This window comes from Sinohyriopsis cumingii, chromosome 11, assembly GCF_028554795.1.
Source record: "Sinohyriopsis cumingii isolate HCF-2022 chromosome 11, ASM2855479v2, whole genome shotgun sequence".
Taxonomy (NCBI): Eukaryota; Metazoa; Mollusca; class Bivalvia; order Unionida; family Unionidae; genus Sinohyriopsis; species Sinohyriopsis cumingii.
This window is the reverse complement of record NC_142971.1, coordinates 97,332,172-97,353,866: the sequence shown is the minus strand read 5'-3', so window position 1 is coordinate 97,353,866 and position 21,695 is coordinate 97,332,172. Positions and strand designations below refer to the sequence as shown.

The 21,695-nt window shown below is 35.8% G+C and overlaps 1 protein-coding gene across 3 annotated transcripts in view; it reads right to left on the bottom strand.

Moving 5' to 3' along the window:
• Positions 1–21,695, bottom strand: part of LOC149789077 (uncharacterized) — a 64,227-nt gene that overhangs the window by 16,324 nt on the left and 26,208 nt on the right. For 2 of the 3 annotated variants that reach the window (XM_089975259.1, XM_089975260.1), the window contains exons 5-8: positions 20,365–20,484; positions 9,561–9,710; positions 6,086–6,223; positions 4,398–4,583 (exon numbers count right to left, since the gene is read on the bottom strand). In XM_089975259.1, the coding sequence (XP_089831385.1) occupies positions 4,398–4,583; positions 6,086–6,223; positions 9,561–9,710; positions 20,365–20,484 (594 nt within the window). The remainder of the gene's footprint in view (positions 1–4,397; positions 4,584–6,085; positions 6,224–9,560; positions 9,711–20,364; positions 20,485–21,695) is intronic. The other variant, XM_089975261.1, reaches the window with a different exon arrangement.

Here is a 21,695-nt window from a genome sequence, read left to right as displayed (position 1 = left end):
AAGATATGAAACCTACACTGCCAAGCTTGCTACCACACTTTGCAAACAATGACACCTACCTACATGGCTGACCTTGTTACCACACTTTGCAAACTATGACACCTACATGGCTGACCTTGTTACCACACATGCAAACTATGACACCTACATGGCTGACCTTGTTACCAGACATGCAAAATATGACACCTACATGGCTGACCTTGTTACCACACTTTGCAAACTATGACACCTACATGGCTGATCTTGTTACCACACTTTGCTAGCAATGATGCCTACACTGCTGACTTTGTTATACTACTTTCCTTGCAGTGTTTATCTATCCCTAGAATTGGAGATAAAAACTTTGAAAATATTCTTGCAAGTCAAACCATGACACCTACACTGATGACTTTGTTACCATACATTAAAAGTACTGTGTTTATCCAGTGTGAGTGATACAAATTTTGAAAATGTTCTAGTAGAGATAGAAAACCATGATGCCTACACTGCTAACTTTGGTAGCACAGTAATTTTTTTCTAAAAGTTCTTTTGTTCAGTTCTAATAGTGTACTAGATGAAGAGAGGTAAGCTTTTTGGCATAAAAAATTTAATGTTTCTTGTATGATAGTGATAATTAACGTGGGAAATTTTCCACAAAAACATTATAACTATTTTCATCAGCCATCTCTTTGGAAGAAAGTTGTCTGCATGTTGGTTGTATGACTGGTTATCATTTATTGCCATGTTAAACAATCTAGTTACTGTTATAATGCCACAAATTCTTAATTTTCCCAACTTCTACATGCTTTTTGCAATCGATGTGCTTCCTCACATCATCTCTGTGATGGCACACTGAGTGAAAAAGCATGATGAACATCAACATTTAATGGCAGAATGCACGGCCAATTTTTTTATATATTCCAAATTAAACTTTTTGAGCAATACATTTCTTTTTCCTTGGTGGTGAAGACATTTTTAAGATCTTACATGCATTGCTGAATGGTAACTCAAATCAAGTGTTGGTGACTCATGTGTGGAGCAAAATTCCAGTTAGGCCACGGTTTCTCTCAAAAGCAGTTGTAAAACTACTCTTATACATATAGATTAAAATAGGCTAAAATGCTTGCTACTGGGCCAACTGTACTAATCGGCTATAGATCTACTAATATCGCAACCAGCACTACCAGACCGTTTTGGCAACTGTGAATATCACGACTAGTGCTTAACATGAAATCAGAAATTTTTATTAAAGATTTAAAATTGAGAATTAGAGAATTTGTGAATTTTTGGCTTGTGGCGTAAATCCATGAATCGCTGAAAAAGAAAAAATTCACACCAAATTCGTGAGGGTTGGCAGCTATGGGCATGTTCTTGGGGTATGGAGGAAGCCTATTTTCAGGGACAAATGGTGAATGGTCAAGCTCTTTGTGATCAAAACATGAATAATGGTGTATGCACAATCATTCAGAGTTCTTGACTTAAAAACTATTAGCAAACTTTGTGGAGAGCTTGCACTATGGGTAAGGAAGAAACCTACTGATTTGGGGGTGGGTAAAAAAGGTCATTGCAACTGCAAGAAAAACAAGAGCCACAAGAAGGGACTGATATTCTGTTGTCCAAAGTGAATTTACAGGAATTCAAAATAAAACCTTTTCCTTTTTACAAATGCTGAGCATTGCAAACCATCTCTAAAAATATTTGTGCAATCAGATTTTCATATTAGCCACCTTGGTAGCCATATTGGATATAAGATTGATACTATTTTCATATTAGCCACCTTGGTAGCCATATTGGATGTAAGATTGATAGCATTTTCATATTAGCCACTTTGGTAGCCATATTGGATATAAGATTGATACTATTTTCATATTAGCCACCTTGGTAGCCATATTGGATGTAAGATTGATAGCATTTTCATATTAGCCACCTTGGTAGCCATATTGGATATAAGATTGATAGCATTTTCATATTAGCCACCTTGGTAGCCATATTGGATGTAAGATTGATAGCATTTTCATATTAGCCACCTTGGTAGCCATATTGGATGTAAGATTGATACCATTTTCATATTAGCCACCTTGGTAGCCATATTGGATGTAAGATTGATACCATTTTCATTAGTCACCATTAGAAGACTTTTGGTGAAAATCACTGACTATATGACCATCATTCCATAGAATTACTGACAAGATTCTCAATATCTTCATTGTGGCAATCACACAGAAAATCTCCTAGGCACCACTATCATTTAGGACAATCTGAATCCCAAAAGTAATTTTTGGGTGAAAATCCTTTGTTAATGAGGCAATCATTTATGAGGACAATAAAATTTTAAAGATAGCCAACATGGTGGTCATATTGGTGACAGATCAGCATCATTTTCGTTTAGGACCAATTAGACACCATCAGAAGCTTTTAGTGAAAATGCCAACATGACCTTGTGTTTAGGAGGAACAGCAATGCTAAGATATTCAAGATGGCTGCAGTATCTGAGGTCAGATCAGCACTGGTTTATTCAGTACCAACTTAATATCATAATTAGCCTTTATCATTTAAATCTCATTTGATTGGGATCACCCCTTAGCAGAAGTAGCTACTACAAGATTTTTAATATGGTTGTCATGGTGGCATTAACGGATATCAGATCAGCACTATTTTCATTTAGTATAAACTAGACATCACAAGTCTTCTGGGGAAAACCCAAAGTTGACATGACTTTCTATCTAGGAAAAGTAGTGATAAGATTTTCAAGATGGCCCATGTAGTAGTCATATTGGATATAAGATCAGAATCTTTTTTTCAAAACCAAGCAGACTCAAGAAATATTCTATTGAGAACTTGATGCTGATATGACTGTGTATAGCAAATAAGATTTTAAAGATGGCCCATGTAGTAGTCATATTGGATATAATATCAAAATTTTTATTCAAAACCAAGCAGACTCAAGAAGTATTCTATTGAGAACTTGATGCTGATAGGACTGTATAGCAATAAGATTTTAAAGATGATAGATACAGTGGTGGCCATATTTGATTTTAGATTGGCACCATTTTCATTTAGGACTAACTGGGACATCATAAGAAGTCTTTCAGTGAAAACCCCATGGTTGAAATGATCATCCATTTGATTTACTTTGCATTAACAAAATTGTCAGCATAGCCACTTGCAGCAGAATTTTCATTTAGGACCAACTAATAGACATCATAAGAAGTCTTCTGGTGAAAACACAATGTCAACACGACTTTTCTGTCAGGAGGAGTAGAGACAAGATTTTGAACATGTCTGCTGTGTTGGCCATACTGGCCATCGCATTGGTACCATTTTCATTCAGGACCAATTAGACACCATCTACATATCCATTCAAAACAAGCAGCAATAACATCCATTTTCAGCACTCCTGCTGTCACAGCAATATTGGCTGTATGTGTAAAGCCACTTTGATTAAGGTCAACTAGATATCGCAGAAACCTTCTAGTGAAAACCCCATTTTGATATGACTCTGTTTAGAAGGCGAAGTGATAAGAGAAAATGGCTGCCCTGTTGGCCATAAAATCTAGACACATAAAAGTCTTTTAGTGAAACCTTCATGTTGACCCTATGACCCTGCATTCAGCAGTAACCATAACATAATTTTCAAGATGGCCACTATGGTGGCCAAATTGAATCTCCAAGCGTAACGATTTTTATTTATGACCAACTAGATATAAAAAGTTTATATGACTTTCATCTTTGGAAGAGTAGCCATAAAAGATTTTCAAGATGATGTCACGGTGGCCACATTGGATATCTGATCAGCACCACTTTATTTAGGAAATGAATAGATGCCATATGAAGTCTTCTAGTTAAAATCCTTTCTTGCTATGACCATCTATTGAGTAGCGATAACAAGATTTTCAAGATAGCTGTTTTGGTGGCCATATTTCTTTGCAATCCTGCAAGTAGTTTCATAAAATTAGTGATGACCCGCAGACCTAACACCAGGGGCATTAATACTTCCCCGTTTCTTGTTCATAAAAAAACCTCAAATATCAATATCACAGTCTCTCACATTGTAGATTTATTAATGTCTGCAACTTTTCCAGCATTCTATGCTTTGATACAGTTGCTACAGAGTGCCAATTTCCTTGTCCATTGTTTAGGACATGGTTAATTTAGTGGACAAGGAGATTATAGCTTACCATGCTTAAGTCTGACTCAACCATGATTGATTCAAAACATACATGATGAAAAGGAGAACATTTACTGTAGATGAAATGGGCAACTGGGAACATTATCAGCCACTGAAGTGACCATTCCCCTCTAGAAGTTATTCTGGACATTTCAGTCAGCAGTTTTTGCTTCCCTCTGTGTTATTCTGGCAATAAATACAGATTTTTAAAATTAAAAATAAATATGGCATAATAGTTGTGATGACTTACCAAGCGGAACTTGTACTTTTACAACAAATCTTTTACTCCTGAGGAATTCCATTTTCTTTGGGGCCTCATTGGTCTTCCTGGCAAACAATTTGATATTACGTGACTGGGATCCCAATACATGGTATAAAGACATGTGAAAACTATCTGTGTCACTTTCATCTGTGCCTGATCTGGCTAAAACATAACCTGAAAATAAAATCTAGGATTAGCATAAATTCCATGGAATGTTAAATACCAACTACTGTGACTGTGCCAGATACAAAAGACCTAACACAGTCACCAGAGTAAGTGAAGTGAGTATCACTAAGCATCTGACCAAGTTGTCATGGGATGGAATATATGTCCAAAATAAATTAATGACTTTATTTAATTTTACTCAATATCAAAGAAATGCAGCTAAATGCAAACTATTTTTGGAAGCAGTGCAGCATGAAAATAGGTCAATGTAACCTACTCTAATGGTTGTATGAACTAAATATAAAACCCTGATGTCGATGCCAACATAAACAAGTGACACCTAAATCACACCCATGCTTCAAATAAAAAAGTGACACCTAAATCGCACCCATGCTTCCAAAAAAAAGTGACACCTAAATCGCACCCATGCTTCAAATAAAAAAGTGACACCTAAATTGCACCCATGCTTCAAATAAATAAAAAATGAATACAGCTGCCAACCCCAGAGTAAAAAATATTGACTGCTTATGGCAAAAATGCATATGTAACTATTTACAACATCTACAACCATCAGTAAAATAGGACAATAACTTAATTATTAAATGTCAAAGATGCATGTGTTGTACACTTGCACCTTCTAAATGGGCACCTATTCTCTTTGGGTAGCCATTCAGACGGTACAAGTGTACAACCCACTAACATTCAAAGACAAGCTGTTTATAGGAGCTTTTTTCACACCTTGTTTTTTCAATCATTATCAATTCCAATGTAACGTCTTTCAGTGACGATCTGAATTCTGTGCGATGTTTTTTTTACTGAACTGTTTTCATTCTAGCAACACTAGCAACTGAAAAGATGGTTCATTGCTAAAAAAAATTTGTAAAACAAACTTCCAATTGAATTACATTTTCTCTTTGGTATTAATAAACAGAAGTTCAGGCAGTGTTGTTCATGATAAAGCATGAAGCTGGTGTGTATTAGCTTTTTCATGCTGTTTTATGTCATGGGCACCTCCGTGCCCAATAGTTAAATCACAAGTACACAATTTACAAAATGCAAAGTTTTCTCCTTTTATAGATCATTTCACCAAAAAATTGCAAGGAAATTTTTATATTAATTTTTTTAAATTTAAAAACCTGATTTTTTAACAAGAAAAAGAAACAATCGTATTCAGGTCCAAAATATGGGAAAAATAGGACACTTGGCAGCTATGAATAAATAAATCAGTAAATAAATAAATAAATTAAAAAATTACAAATGGGACAACCAGTACAGCTATTGTATATCTGTATATACTGATTGTTTGTGGCCTGAAACATGTAGATGGTTAAGTCTCACTCTTATGAAATTCCTAAACTGCTTAGATCTCAACATTCCAAGTTATGTTACTTCATCCTGGAATAGTGCAAAGTTCAAGTATGAGCAACAAAGAACAATGAACAGAACTAATGTATAAAAGGATATAAAAGTAGAGTGTACATTTTTACATGACACACACACACACAACAGACCTGTGCAAGTTTTTTTGTGTCCCCCATCCTTCCAATGTTTAATCTGACACTCTCGGCTACAGTATGGGGTGATGTGACACTGTGCACAGCGTTTAAGGGCTGTCTTTGGGTTCTGCTGACACTGAGCACACATGGCATCTACAGATATGGAAGAGAAAATCCTTAGTAAGGTTGTAGTTGTACACACTATGACCACCTTTTATTCCTTTATTACTTATAACACATCTAACAACATCCTGCAACTAACCATAAACTTTTCAAATTTCTACAATAAGGTAATCAATTAACAGCTTGTGTACAAATATAAGCTGTTTTTAAACAATTCCATTCTTACTCTTCTGCGATGCATCATCGCACAGGTGTCTGTACTGGTGGACACATAAAAATATTTGGTTTACAAAAACACAGCATACTTACAAAAATGTATGACAAAACTTATACAAAAGGGTTAAATCAGTAAACATTGATCAAAGATGAGGTCACTATTACCTATATTCCCTGAAGTGGACCAGCATGAGTTCAATGAACATACCATGGAGAACAACAGCTGGAGAGATGCCTTGAAGCAGTGCTCCAAGTGCCAATCAAGCTTTAGTACCCACTGGTTTTAGTGGCCATTATATTTTAGGTTCACAAGCCCTAATAATCTGGTCACCTTGAAGACATAGCAAATATCACCTGAGTAGGGAATTAATAGCAGAAGATGACAAAATGGGAAGGTTTTAGTTAAAGGGTTTCTTCAGAGATATCTTTTTTACACTTTAATCCTAGATATAGCGTTTCAAATTTATAAATCTATACAATTAGCAGCAAATCATCAATAGCCTGCTTGTTTTCTGAATGTTTGGAGAAAATAAAGGGCTTGTTCTCTATGTATATTTTCTGAAGCTACACTCTGAGGCAAGAATTTGCTTTGTGGCCTTCAACAGTATTGTATGTGAGAATGCATTACACAGTTGTCTATATTGTATGTGAGAATGCATTATACAGTTGCCTAGAGTTAAAATCAAACTTCCTATTTAAAAAAATAACTTTTTCTTGCAAAATATCCAAAATATTAAAAACTCCCATCCCACAAACAATTTCACATTCAAATACCATGCACATTATTTAAATACAGAGTTTTGGTCTATAAAATCCATAGACAACCCTTATTCTTTCATTTTACACTATTTTCTCCTATGACTATTGAAAGCACGTCTCGAAACTTATATCCATGCTTCATCACATTTGCATATCTCTCTGTATACCTGGCATAAACCTGTGTTCAATGTGCTCCAAGTATGATCAAAATCCTATCAGAGAGTAATATATCAACAGTGTTAGCCCTAACCCTATGAGAATCCTATCAGAGAATAATATGTCATCATGAGTGTTAGCCCTAACCCTATGAGAATCCTATCAGAGAATAATGTCATCATGAGTGTTAGCCCTAACCCTAACCCTTTGAAAATCCTATCAGAGAATAATATGTCATCATGAGTGTTAGCCCTAACCCTATGAAAATCTATCAAAGAATATGTCATCATGAGTATTAGCCCTAACCCTATGAAAATCCTATCAGAGAATATGTCACCATGAGTATTAGCCCTAACCCTATGAAAATCCTATCAGAGAATATGTCATCACGAGTGTTAGTCCTAACCCTATGAAAATCCTATCAGAGAATATGTCATCATGAGTGTATACAAGATTATACTGAAGATCACACCATTAATACACATGAACCTAACTCATTCAAGTTCTTAATAACATAATCCTACAGTCCAAAATCAGATCAGAAATACTGGTTCCAGAGTGATAACAAACTCACGCAAGATCACCTCATTCAAATGCATCAAATTCATTCCACAGCTTGATGATATAATCCTATACTCCGTGTTTGATAAAAGTAGATTAGAAATATTGCTTTTAGAGTTATAACACACTCAGCCAATCAGATGCAAGATCACCTCACTACAAGAGTCACTCGAAGAGACTGATTGTTAAGCATTTCAAGATGGCCAACTTGGTGGCCATATTATATATAAGATCAGCATCTTTTCATCGAGGAACAACAAGACACCAAAAGTCTTCTGGTGAAAACCCCATAACAATATGACCAGCCATAAGTAGGAGAAGACATAAGATTTTCAATATGGCAGTCATAATGGCTATATTGGACGTCTGATCCGTGCTTTTCATTTAAGGAAACCTGGACATCATATGACATCTTCTGGTGAAAATCAATATTACTTTCTGTTTAGGAATAGTAGATATGATTTTAAATGGAACAATTTTCATTTATGACCAATCAGACAGCATAAGAAGTCTGCCACTGAAACCCCATGTTCATATGACCATTATTATCACTCTATGGTCTTAAAGTAACAGAAAACTAATAAGTTTGGTAAAATTCAACAATTAATTTATTTCCCAAGAATACAAAGTGAAATTTAAAAAGAACTTAAAGTATCATGACATAAATCACAAATCATCCTAAAAGTTTTATCACCAGTCAAAAATTTCAGTGCTATTCCAAATAAGTTCCAATATTGGATATGTTTGGATGCATGTAGTCTCAAATAGCTAATGAGCTAGTGTCCTGTATTGTGGCAATGTGCTAAGTCGTCTGATGTATCACAACAATATAATCCAAAAGTGTTTTTGTCTGAAATCACTATAATTCCAAATTAATGTTCCAGGCCAAGATTATTACAGATGAACACTTTGTATTTCCAGTGAATAATGTTTTAAACAAATAATTTCACCAAATTAAATACTGAACACAAGAATAAGTCATTTCTCAAGGAAACAACTTTATACAAAAGACACAAAGGTAGGACCAGGATGAGGGTCGAAAGTTCAGTTCTATAATATTCTAAGTTGTCAACAAGACAAGGTCTATTATTAAATTAAAATAAAGAACATGGGAAACATCAGGTACAACAGATTATTCATGGGAGAATTCCAATGTCCAAGATCAAGATCCAAAGAAACATATTTATCTCCATTGATAATGATCCTAATATTTAACATACACTCAGAGTAATATTAACTGTGTTTTATTTGTTTAAAAAATAGAAGTTACCGGTCAAGTACACAATGATATTGATTTTGGACAAGGTCAAGTCCAAAATAAAATTATACATAACATATAATCAAAGGAAAAAACTATTAAATACAAATTAAATATACATAACACAATCTAGAAAATGTAGCAATAGCAAGATTTTCATACAGGATTTCCAAGTGGTAGCATTTTCATGGTAATCTTTGAAGCAGTTTAGGACTAGTGATACCAGATTTGTGCTAATGGACAGACAGATGAAGGCAATCTCATAAGCTCTTCTAGTCCATGAACAACTGAGCAAACAAAAGAGGTTCGTATGTAATAAAGACAATTCTATTCAGGTAAATGCAAAAAATATGAAAGAACAAAAATGAGAAAGAAAGAAGAAAGAAAAAAGAAGTCCTATTAGATTTATAAACTGACCTATAGCTTCTTGTTTGGAATCTACCTCTATCAGTGCCTCATGGAGGAGTGAGAGGGTGCTGTCATCCTTGGCTAGGTCAAAAGACATTGTCCCATCTTCATCTTCAACCCGAGGATCAGCACCATGCTCCAGTAGCAACTTGATACAATCTGCAAGTCAAGAGGATAAACCAGCTTTTAAATTCAGTGATCTTAAGATGGCCTTTTACCAGGTAACATAGTACAATGTCCATCTATGATGTAGTACAGCTCAATGGACATGCTTGTTATGATCTAACAATGACCATCTATGATGTAGTACAGCTCAATGGACATGCTTGTTATGATCTCACGATGTCCATCTATGATGTAGTACAGCTCAGTGGACATGCTTGTTATGATCTCATGATGTCCATCTATGATGTAGTACAGCTCAATGGACATACTTGTTATGATCTCATGATGTCCATCTATGATGTAGTACAGCTCAATGGACATGCTTGTTATGATCTCACAATGTCTATCTATGATGTAGTACAGCTCAATGGACATGCTTGTTATGATCGTACAAGGTCTATCTATGATGTAGTACAGCTCAATGGACATGTTTGTTATGATCTCACGATGTCCATCTATGACGTAGTACAGCTCAGTGTACATGCTTGTTATGATCTTACAAGGTCCATCTATGATGTAGTACAGCTCAATGGACATGCTTGTTATGATCTTACAAGGTCTATCTGTGATGTAGTACAGCTCAATGGACATGTTTGTTATGATCTCACGATGTCCATCTATGATGTAGTACAGCTCAGTGTACATGCTTGTTATGATCTTACAAGGTCCATATGTGATGTAGTACAGCTCAGTGTACATGCTTTTTATGATCTTACAAGGTCCATCTATGATGTAGTACAGCTCAATGGACATGCTTGTTATGATCTTACAAGGTCTATCTATGATGTAGTACAGCTCAGTGTACATGCTTGTTATGATCTTACAAGGTCCATCTATGATGTAGTACAGCTCAGTATACATGCTTGTTATGATCTTACAAGGTCTATCTATGATGTAGTACAGCTCAGTGTACATGCTTATTGCTGCTTCATTCAGTCTAAAAAACCTGGAAAATTCATTCCTTTATTCAACTTAATACAATCCACATTCCATATTGTTTAACATATACAAGTGTCTTTTAATGCCCTTCCACATTTCAATGTAACTGCTTTTAAAAAATTGTAACTATTTTCCTAGTCATGTTCTGTATCAATGCTTTTAAATGGCCGATATAAACACCTACTATTAACATTAGCAGTTCATAGCAACGACCGATAAAAATACCTACTATTAACATTAGCAATTCATCCGATATAAACACCTACTATTAACATTAGCAATTCATAGCAACAAGTGGTATAACTACCTACTATTCACATTAGCAATTCATCTGATATAAACACCTACTATTAACATTAGCAAATCATAGCAGCATCTAATAGGAGTGTCACAACAATAGGACAGGCTTCTTTGGTTTCCATGATTTCACAGAACATGGCTAGTGCATTAGATGAATCCTGAATAGACACTCAACGAATAGCAGTAGAGGAGAGACCTCCTGGAAGTTTCCATGATGCCATGGTATGGCTAGCGCATTAGATAAATAGCCAGCATGGCAGATTTTGATTACTGCATTACTCATCAGTGTGTTGAGGATTAAAAATGACACGCATAAAGTGTTCCTTGAATGGAATGAATATCCACTGGCTGAAATGAATTTTCAGGCATCCAACATAAGACCGTTTCTTTGGTGCAACTACTGAGTGCTGAAACCATATCTGATATTCTTGAGTGATAACTCAATTTTCAAACTGACTGCTAAGATGACCATAATGGAGGTTAAACTGAGACCATTTTAACTTAGGACCAAACAGAAGTTGGGTAAAATCCTTCAACCTTGTGTCATCCATTTAGAAACAGAAATAATTGATGCCTGACAAAGTGGTAGTGGACAAAATGTTGCAAAGTGGCAGAGACAAAAAACGTTGTGAGGAAAAAATGTCACTGACAAAATGGTATATGTATTAAATTTATTAACATTAAATTATTATGTTTTTGACATTATGTAATGTAGCAGCTGAATATTAATAATTTCAGTTTTATTCCTTTTGGTGGATTAAAAAATTTGAAAATATTCTGCTTATGTTGTATTTCCTTTAAAACTACATTTACCCATCTCTTATAATGATTCTCTTTTCCTTGTTGGCTTCCTGAGTGATTTTCAGTGAATGTATCTCAATATACCTTCAACTCAAAACTGAAATCATACACACTGGCATAAGAAAGCTAAAATTAACCTAGTTAGTTAATTACCTTACTGAAACCAACACATACTGTGAATCTACTCATCTGTAAAATGTAGCTGAATCAATCAGCATGTAATAGTGTATTAGACTTGATTATTAGTATGATCATAGTTTTTACACAACATTTTACTATGTCAATAAAATGTCTGATTTAATATGAACTCTAAAGCATTTATCTAAAATCTCAAAGTGATTTTCAAGTAGTTATTCACAAAATATCAGACTGTCAGAATTCTTGTTTTTGACCATGGTCTATTTTATTGGTCTGATGCTGTAAATTAATGTAAATAAAATGCATATTCATGCAAGTCAGGTACCTACGCACATTCCAATTACAAGATATAGACCAGGTAGGGAAATAAGTATAATTCACTGTACGTGATTTTAAATATTTAATGAAAGTCATTCTTGTAGCAAGTACTGTTACCGAAAACTAATAAAAGCTCAAACTCGTCATTTCACACAAAGGGACCTGAAAGCTTGTAGTTTTAAGATATATCTTACCAGGAATTCAGATGGCAAAGTACGCTAGCACTGTGAGAAAAAAACATGCAAGGCACACATGCATACAAAAGTAGAGGACACCATTGGTGAAGTTGGTGCTCATAACCATATGGTAAATCAAAGTCAAGTAGAAAGTGAAAGAACTTGGGCACGCATGAAACAAAAAGGTGAAACAACTGAAGAAGAAACAAAACTGATTGTTCAGAATGAACTGAGGAGTGTTTAGCATAAAATGGTTCATCTCCTTCCTAAACAGACAACAATGGCTCGAGATGCACAATGACATTGTCAGAAAGCAGGACCAAATGATCAACAAAACATTTCAATCTATTCACAGGTGCAGAGTTTTCAACCTTTTCTCTGTATTTAAATTGATGACACGCTGATCTCTGCAGCCAATGATGACCTAGAATTCCTATCTTGATGCAATCATGGTTTGCGGTCAGAACATTCAGAGTAATTCAAATGGATATAATCAAATGCATATGATACATAGTTTTAGCAGTGGTGAAGTTTTTCCTGCAGTTCATGCATTACTAAGTGCAAGAACTGAAGCCATATACCAATGGTTCCAGCAAGAAATTCCAGCCCTGAAAGAAGGTCTTGTTCCAGTTTCTCTTATTACAGATTTTGAACAAGCAGCAATTCAAGCTCTCCAAAACATGTTCCAAACAGCAACAATCACAGAAATTTCAGTCAGAAGGATTATTTGGACATTACTGAGCGAAGCCTGATTTTGCACATCATACCAAATGGCTTCTTGCCCTAGTGTTTGAGCCAACTGCTGATGTCATTTGGGTATCTGAAAATCTGGTAGAAGATCCAACATATCATGACTTTATGTTATTTGTGATTACATGGAAGATAAGTTCACTGGCAGGCCAAGAAGAGGAAGAAGGGGGCCTCAGATTTTCAATCCAACTCTGGGACCAATATTCCAGAATCCCTGACAACTTGCTGTGCAGCAATGCTGAGAGGTGGCACAATGCCATCAATATAGCACCCAACTTCTTCATGGTCAGTTAGTACTGGAAGAAGTATGGGCTGGAAATAAGAAAAATTACAGCTGTATCAATGAAGCACTGCACACAATAGGTCTGACTAAAATCTGTATCAACGAAGCACTGCACACAATAGTTTCTGACTAAAATCTGTATCAACGAAGCACTGCACACAATAGTGTCTGACTAAAATCTGGATCAATGAAGCACTGCACACAACAGTGTCTGACTAAAATCTGTATCAATGAAACACTGCACACAACAGTGTCTGACTAAAATCTGTATCAACGAAGCACTGCACACAATAGTGTCTGACTAAAACTGTATCAATGAAACACTGCACACAATAGTGTCTGGCTAAAATCTGGATCAATGAAGCACTACACACAATAGTGTCTGACTAAATCTGTATCAGTGAAGCACTGCACACAATAGTGTCTGACTAAAACTATCAGTGAAGCACTGCACACAATAGTGTCTGACTAAAACTATCAGTGAAGCACTGCACACAATAGTGTCTGACTAAAACTATCAATGAAGCACTGCACACAATAGTATCTGACTAAACTATCAGTGAAGCACTGCACACGATAGTGTCTGACTAAAATCTGTATCAGTGAAGCACTGCACACAATAGTGTCTGACTAAAGCTATCAATGAAGCACTGCACACAATAGTGTCTGACTAAAACTATCAGTGAAGCAATGCACACTATAGTGTCTGACTAAAATCTGTATCAATGAAGCACTGCACACAAGTGTCTGACTAAAATCTGTATCAATGAAGCAGTGCACACAATAGTGTCTGACTAAAACTATCAGTGAAGCAATGCACACTATAGTGTCTGACTAAAATCTGTATCAATGAAGCACTGCACACAAGTGTCTGACTAAAATCTGTATCAATGAAGCAATGCACACAATAGTGTCTGACTAAAAGTATCAATGAAGCAATGCACACAATAGTGTCTGACTAAAACTATCAAGATCCATTTGCATACTTACAAGACATTGATAATTTGTGACACACTGTCCATTAGCTACTGTTAATACTATATGGATAAATAATTTAGACTTTAAAACTACTAAGTTTCTACAAGATTTAAAATACTTGTTTCTATCTATTCATCTAGACTATCTGCAGATTAATTTTAAGCTCAACAAATATACAATTTATTTTTGTCAATACAATTTATCAAGCCATAATATCCATCAATAAATACTATGCCATAATATCTATCAATAAATATGCCATAATATCCATCAATAAATACCATGCCATAATAACCATCAATAAATACCATGCCATAATATCCATCAATAAATATCATGCCATAATATCCATCAATAAACACCATGTCATAATATCCATCAATAAATACCATGCCATAATAACCATCAATAAATATCATGCCATAATATCTATCAATAAATACCATGCCATAATATCCATCAATAAATACCATGCCATAATATCCATTAATAAATACCATGCCATAATATCCATCAATAAATATGCCATAATATCCATCAATAAATACCATGCCATAATATCTATCAATAAATACCATGCCATAATATCTATCAATAAATACCATGCCATAATATCCTTCAATAAATACCGTGCCATAATATCCATCAATAAATACCATGCCATAATATCCATCAATAAATGCCATGCCATAATATCCATCAATAAATATGCCATGATATCCATCAATAAATACCATGCCATAATATCTATCAATAAATACCATGCCATAATATCTATCAATAAATACCATGCCATAATATCCTTCAATAAATACTGTGCTATAATATCCATCAATAAATACCGTGCCATAATATCCATCAATAAATACCATGCCATAATATCCATCAATAAATACCGTGCCATAATATCCATCAATAAATACCATGCCATAATATCCATCAATAAATACCGTGCAATAATATCCATCAATAAATATGCCATAATATCCATCAATAAATACCATGCCATAATATCCATCAATAAATACCGTGCCATAATATCCATCAATAAATACCATGCCATAATATCCATCAATAAATACCATGCCATAATATCCATCAATAAATACCATGCCATAATATCCATCAATAAATACCATGCCATAATATCCATCAATAAATACCGTGCCATAATATCCATCAATAAATACCATGCCATAATATCCATCAATAAATACCGTTTTGTCCATGACATTTTATTCTCTAACATTTGTCTGCAACAATTTGTCCTCATACCAATATAAAGATTTTTCAAGATGGCTGCCATGGCAGCCCTTTAAATGTAAGAACAGCACCATTTTCGTTTAGGAGCAATTATACAACAGCACCATTTCCTTTAGGAGCAATTATACAACATGTGAAGTCTAAATGAGACCATGTATGGATATGGCCATCCATCTAGGAGTAGCAATAATGAGTTTCAAAATGAAAATTATGGTGGCATACTAGAAGTCATTTAGGATCAACCAAACAATGTAAGATCCATGTTCTGCTTACCAAGGATTGGGCCTAGTCCCCATCTCCCAAAACAGACAAATCCCTCAGAAGGCACATCTGAGGACCTTAGGCATCAATCAGTAACTGGAGGATGGGAATCCTGAAAGACTTTAAAAGAGCTGCAATTTCACCCATCACCCTGATGAGTCAAAACTTTCCCTTTCCTGGAAACTAAGAGATTCCAGGAATAAAATCCTTGACATTGTATGTTCTTCTTTCTCTCCACTTTGCACTTCCTGGGAAGGGTGTTCTACTCTTCCCATAGAAACACCAGTTTTAACAGGTGGAACAAAAAGAGGGTATCTGAAAGTGGTGGTGGGGTCATGGAAGCAAAGCAAGTAACCTTTCCTTATTATGGAAAGGACTCATTCTTCATCTAAGGTCTGATCATATCTCTGGAAAAAGGTACAATCCTGCACTTACAGGGATGCAGAGAAATAATGGGAGAGGGGACATTGCATGAGATGATAAAACTCCTTTGGATTTTTGCTTCCTTCTTTAGGGAAGGGAGAGTTCTCCCCAACCCATCTGGCCAATCAATTTAACAAAAATAGGTAGAAATAAGACTGAAACTGTTCTGACAGATTTGGTTCAGATGGTTTGTATATTTACAATGCTTATAAGGGCAAGCCATAGACCTTTTGGGATGGGAATGTTTCTTCCCTGCTTGAGCTGGACATACCATTGCCAGGGATGGGGGCTGCTGATCCCTCAAATCTTGTGTGGCCAATGTATTGATTAGCCCTCTAAACAATGCCTCTGAATCAAGAGGGGATGCCTAAAAAAGGCTTGTGCTGTTTTTTTCCATAACAAGACCCTGGCACCCCTAAAATGAGCTCTGCATAGATCACCATGGACTTCATGGTTTGATGTCTTTGTGTCTTGTCAATGGTCTTAAAAATTTCTGCAATGCAGCTAGAGGTAAAAATTCCTCCTTCAAATGAATTAAGGAATCAGCCACAAAAAGACTGGCATGTATGGCTGTGATAACCAGTGTCCATGTCTTCAGTTCCAAGGCCTTTAGTGCCTTGATAGGGAAATGGGCACAGGTCCCTGATAAAATCACGACCTGGGAGGTAAACAAGTCAAATGTTGGGGGTTTTGGGGTCCAGTTGTAGAAATGACCCTGTATATACTGAGACCAACCGTCTGACCCTCTCTTTGCTGTTAGACAGTTTATAAGTTAGTTCCCTCACCATCATTGAGGAAGCAACAGTAGGTCGGACTTGGGCTATTCATTAGATAGTTTTTTACAACTTCAGAGGATTCAAGCCTCCAAATGATCACAAAGGTTTGGGACACATATCTGGCAAACCTCATTTACTGCTTTATCAGAAATCTACCCCTCTTCCTCAACTGTCACCTGACCCCTTGGGTGAGATGAAGGCAGAAAACCCAATAGATAAGAAGGACCCAGTGTGGCTGGGTTTTCTAGAAACGTGTCTGCATCAACAAAATATTGCCAGTTTGTCATCATATCCTTACTCTTTCGACACAATAGGACAATTTAATCTCCCTCAAGGGACATTAGGGACTTTCTAACCACAGGTTCATTGTCCTGTCTCTGCTCATGTGCCACCTCCAAAGGCTGGAGGAGGGAGGACACAGGGAAACTCTAGGGCATAATTGATCCCAGTCTGCTGATCCATGGAGCCAAAGAAAAGACATTATTGGGGTCATGATTGAAAATGGAGACATGGCTGACTCACCATTGGGTGGGGGGAGCCCCAAGCTCCATAGGAATCATAAGGAACATCGAGAAGGCAGGAATATTGACCTGATATCCTTCTCCTGACCAGTCCTCAAAACTTTAAGCTCATTCCCCACAGGAACTAATGGAAATGCAGATTAAGCTGGAGTTTTCAAACTGATTCTTTCTTGATGACCATTGGTCAAAGCTCAATACTCATATCCTGGGATGAAATGTAGACCTATCCTGGCAATGGGGAGCGCCCAATGGAAAGAGATAGAAGCAGAACCCTTCTTCCTGGGCCAATATGGCTTGTGAATTTCACTGATGTCCAAAACCTTGTTGTGCCCAAAACAATAAAATGGGGCAGCCACCTGCATATATGCATGCTGTTGAATGTGCCCAATGCTACCTTCTTATGCCTACACTTACCAGCACCTTGATGCATTACTGAAAGCTGAAAATAAAATAAGAAATAAAATAAGTCCCTGAAGGGGATCAACACTCCAAGATAATACCATTTCTTCATGATATTCTCAAGTTTTACAATTTTTAAAATTAAGCTGCTGTGGTGGTGATATTGGCTGTAAGATTGGCACAATTTTCATTTAAGGACAAAACAGACATCACTAAAAGACTTTTGGTGGAAACCCCATCCGTTCATCAGTTGTGACAAGAATTTCAAGATGGCTGCTATAATCTGAGATCAGATCAGTACTATTTTCATTTAGAATCAACTAGCTATCATAACTAGTCTTCTGGTCAAAACTGTATGCCAAAAGATTTTCAAGCCATACTGATCAAACTGTCTTCTGGTAAAAAAAACACATGCCAAAAGATTTTCAAGCCATGCTGGTCAAATTGGTCTTCTGGTCAAAAAACACATGCCAAAAGATTTTCAAGCCATACTGGTCAAACTAGTCTTCTGGTTAAAACCACATGCCAAAAGATTTTCAAGCCATGCTGCCGTGCAGGTCAAACTAGTCTTCTGGTAAAAACCACGTCAAAAGATTATCAAGCCATGCTGGTCAAACTGGTTTCTGGTAAAAACTACAGGTCAAAAGATTTTCAAGTATGCTGCCATGCTGGTCAAACTGGTCTTCTGGTATAAACCACATGCCAAAAGATTTTCAAGCCATGCTAGTCAAACTGGTCTTCTGGTAAAAAACACATGCCAAAAGATTTTTAAGCCATGCTAGTCAAACTGGTCTTCTGGTAAAAACCACATGCCAAGAGATTTTCAAGCCTGCTGCCATGCTGGTCAAACTGGTCTTCTGGTAAAAAAAACACATGCCAAAAGATTTTCAAGCCATGCTAATCAAACTGTCTTCTGGTAAAAACCACATGCCAAAAGATTTTCAAGCCATGCTAGTCAAACTGGTCTTCTGGTAAAAACCACATGCCAAGAGATTTTCAAGTATGCTGCCATGCTGGTCAAACTGGTCTTCTGGTTAAAAACACATACCAAAAGATTTTCAAGCCATACTGGTCAAACTAATCTTCTGGTGAAAACCACATGCCAAGAGATTTTCAAGCCTGCTGCCATGCTGGTCAATCTGTATGTCAGATAGTCATCAATTTCATTTAATACCAACTAGATATCCCATTTAATACCAACTAGATATCCCATTTAATACCAACAACTAGATATCCAAGAAGTCTTCTGGTGAAAACCCCATGTCAATATGGCTTAGCATTTAGAACCAACTGGCCACTGTAGCAACAATGCTGGATTTCAGTTCAGCTTAAGGCAAACTATATACCATAAGAAGTCCTTTCTGGCCCTTGTTCTATGCCAGTGGCATGGGAACTAACCATTCTAGCTAAATATTTCCACATCTCTGCTTAGTTAAGCTCTTGTAAATATTTTCTTAAAGTACATATGATTTCACACTAAATATGACATCACTAGGAAAAAGCTGGAGTTGAAAAGAATTGGATCTAGCATGCTTTACACATCTGATTAGGCTATTTAACATATCATGTATACTCAAGTATAAACGGACACCCCTGTTTTACAGCCTCAAAGTCAGTTTCTCTCTGACTCCTATTAAGTCAAGGCATTTGTATTTCCAAATCAAATCCATTTGCAAATGTCAACAGATTAGATTTGATAGATAGATAGATAAAGACAAAACTAATGTGGAATAAATACAATTGTATTATCGAGTTCAATATGTAAAAATAAACTGACAACTTACAACTTATATTTTGTCCATCTTCATGTATTGAAATCCATAATGCTTAGCTTTTTAAAATCCATTTATAATAAACCCATGTACTGGATTATAGGTAACGTACAGGTATAAAAATGGTAGTCAAAACGATATGATTAAGAAGCCTTCCTGAATGCACAAGCGAATCAACATGGAATTAAAGATCTTGGTAGATTGGGTATCTAACTTGTTTTTTTGCATCTTTTATTAGTCAGTAAATGAATGTTTTCAAAGAAATGCACTATTTTGAAACAAGCATTTTTCAAGGACTACTGAATTTCAAGCACTTTTTCTGAACGTTTTTGAGCTGACCTCAAACTCAAGCACTTTACAAAGAAAATGACCTAATTCAGAGCATTTCGATGAAATAACTCCAAGTACATTTAAGATTGTCTTAACCATGCTCTACTTGTTTATGTGCCCAAAACAAGCATTATACCAAATGCCACTGAGTGCCTGACAAGTGTGAAGTTTTGAAAAGTTAGACTTGGTAATGGGTGAATACTCTAAAAGAGGATCTTACCAGTGTTTCCCTGCAGTGCTGCGCCATGTAGTGGTGTGGCACCTGTCTTGTTTCTCAAATCTACAGAAGCTTTCCCACTTTCAATGAGATAGCTTGCTACCTCCACATCAGGGTAACGCCCTGACATAAAAAGTCCAGATCTATGTTACCATTTCAATTTATCACAAAAGAAATGGGCAATTAATTTTGTCATTTAACAGATCACTCACAATATATTTTTCTGAACTTTGGATTTTATCAATGGATTACTTTGGATATCAGATTAGGCAATGATAAATACAAGAGATATAGATATTAGAGGTGAAAATGATACACGTGTGCTGTATATTGCTACTATTCATAGCCTGCAATACAATACGTATCGACACACACATGAACTTGATGATCTTCAATCTTTGGAAGGTAGTTGGTGCCCTTTTATGCATGTTGACATTCTTGGTTTATATCCAGCATGCAGATTGTAGATAGACATATAATTAGGACATATGCTATTCTCACTGATGACAAGATAACAAAAATACTCTTTCAAACAGACTAGGCTTTCAATGAGTTTTATTCAGTGTTGGCTCCATTTAACTCACAATAACCACCAGGTCCTTTGTTTTGCATAGCATGAATGCTTTGAAAACAACTTATTACAAATTTCATTTTTTCACTTTAACTTGGAAGACATTATGATTTTATCATCAAAACAGAAGAAATAATTAGAGAAAATCTCATCTAGAAAAAAATCCAGGCATGGGAATGAAGATGAAGACCAACCAAAATCTAACATACTGTACTTTCTGAAGTCATCTGCAGCCACAGGTGCTTGTATTTGTCAGTGAAGATGGAAAACTATTGACAACATCCAGTCCTAAAATGTATTTTTTAAAACTTACACAAGGTGATAAAGTTGAGCAGCTTGAAATCTGCTCCGTCGCTGGTTCTGTGCTAATTTAATTTATTTCATTGGTACCTTCATTCTTTCGTTAAATATATCTGCAGAAAAAAAAATTCCAAATTTGTTCCCCATGTACAAATTAAGGAGATACTGCCTCCCTCTTTCTCAAAGAAAAATGGAGGAGTGGAAGAAAAGGTGAGAGAGGAAGAAACAGCCATTGTACAATATTTACCTAACACTTCAATATCTCTCTTTTGATGCTCCACTTTCTTAGAGCTGTACTGAAATCAACATCTTTAAAATATGTCACCTCTAGTTGTATAAGCATTAATCTGTAAATTATTTCTGAGTATACTATTTCATATCTGTGTATGATGAATAGTGTTCTGTGCTTCATTCTGAAAGGGCATATACATTGCTAGCTTTGACAGCTTGAGTGTGTTTGGAA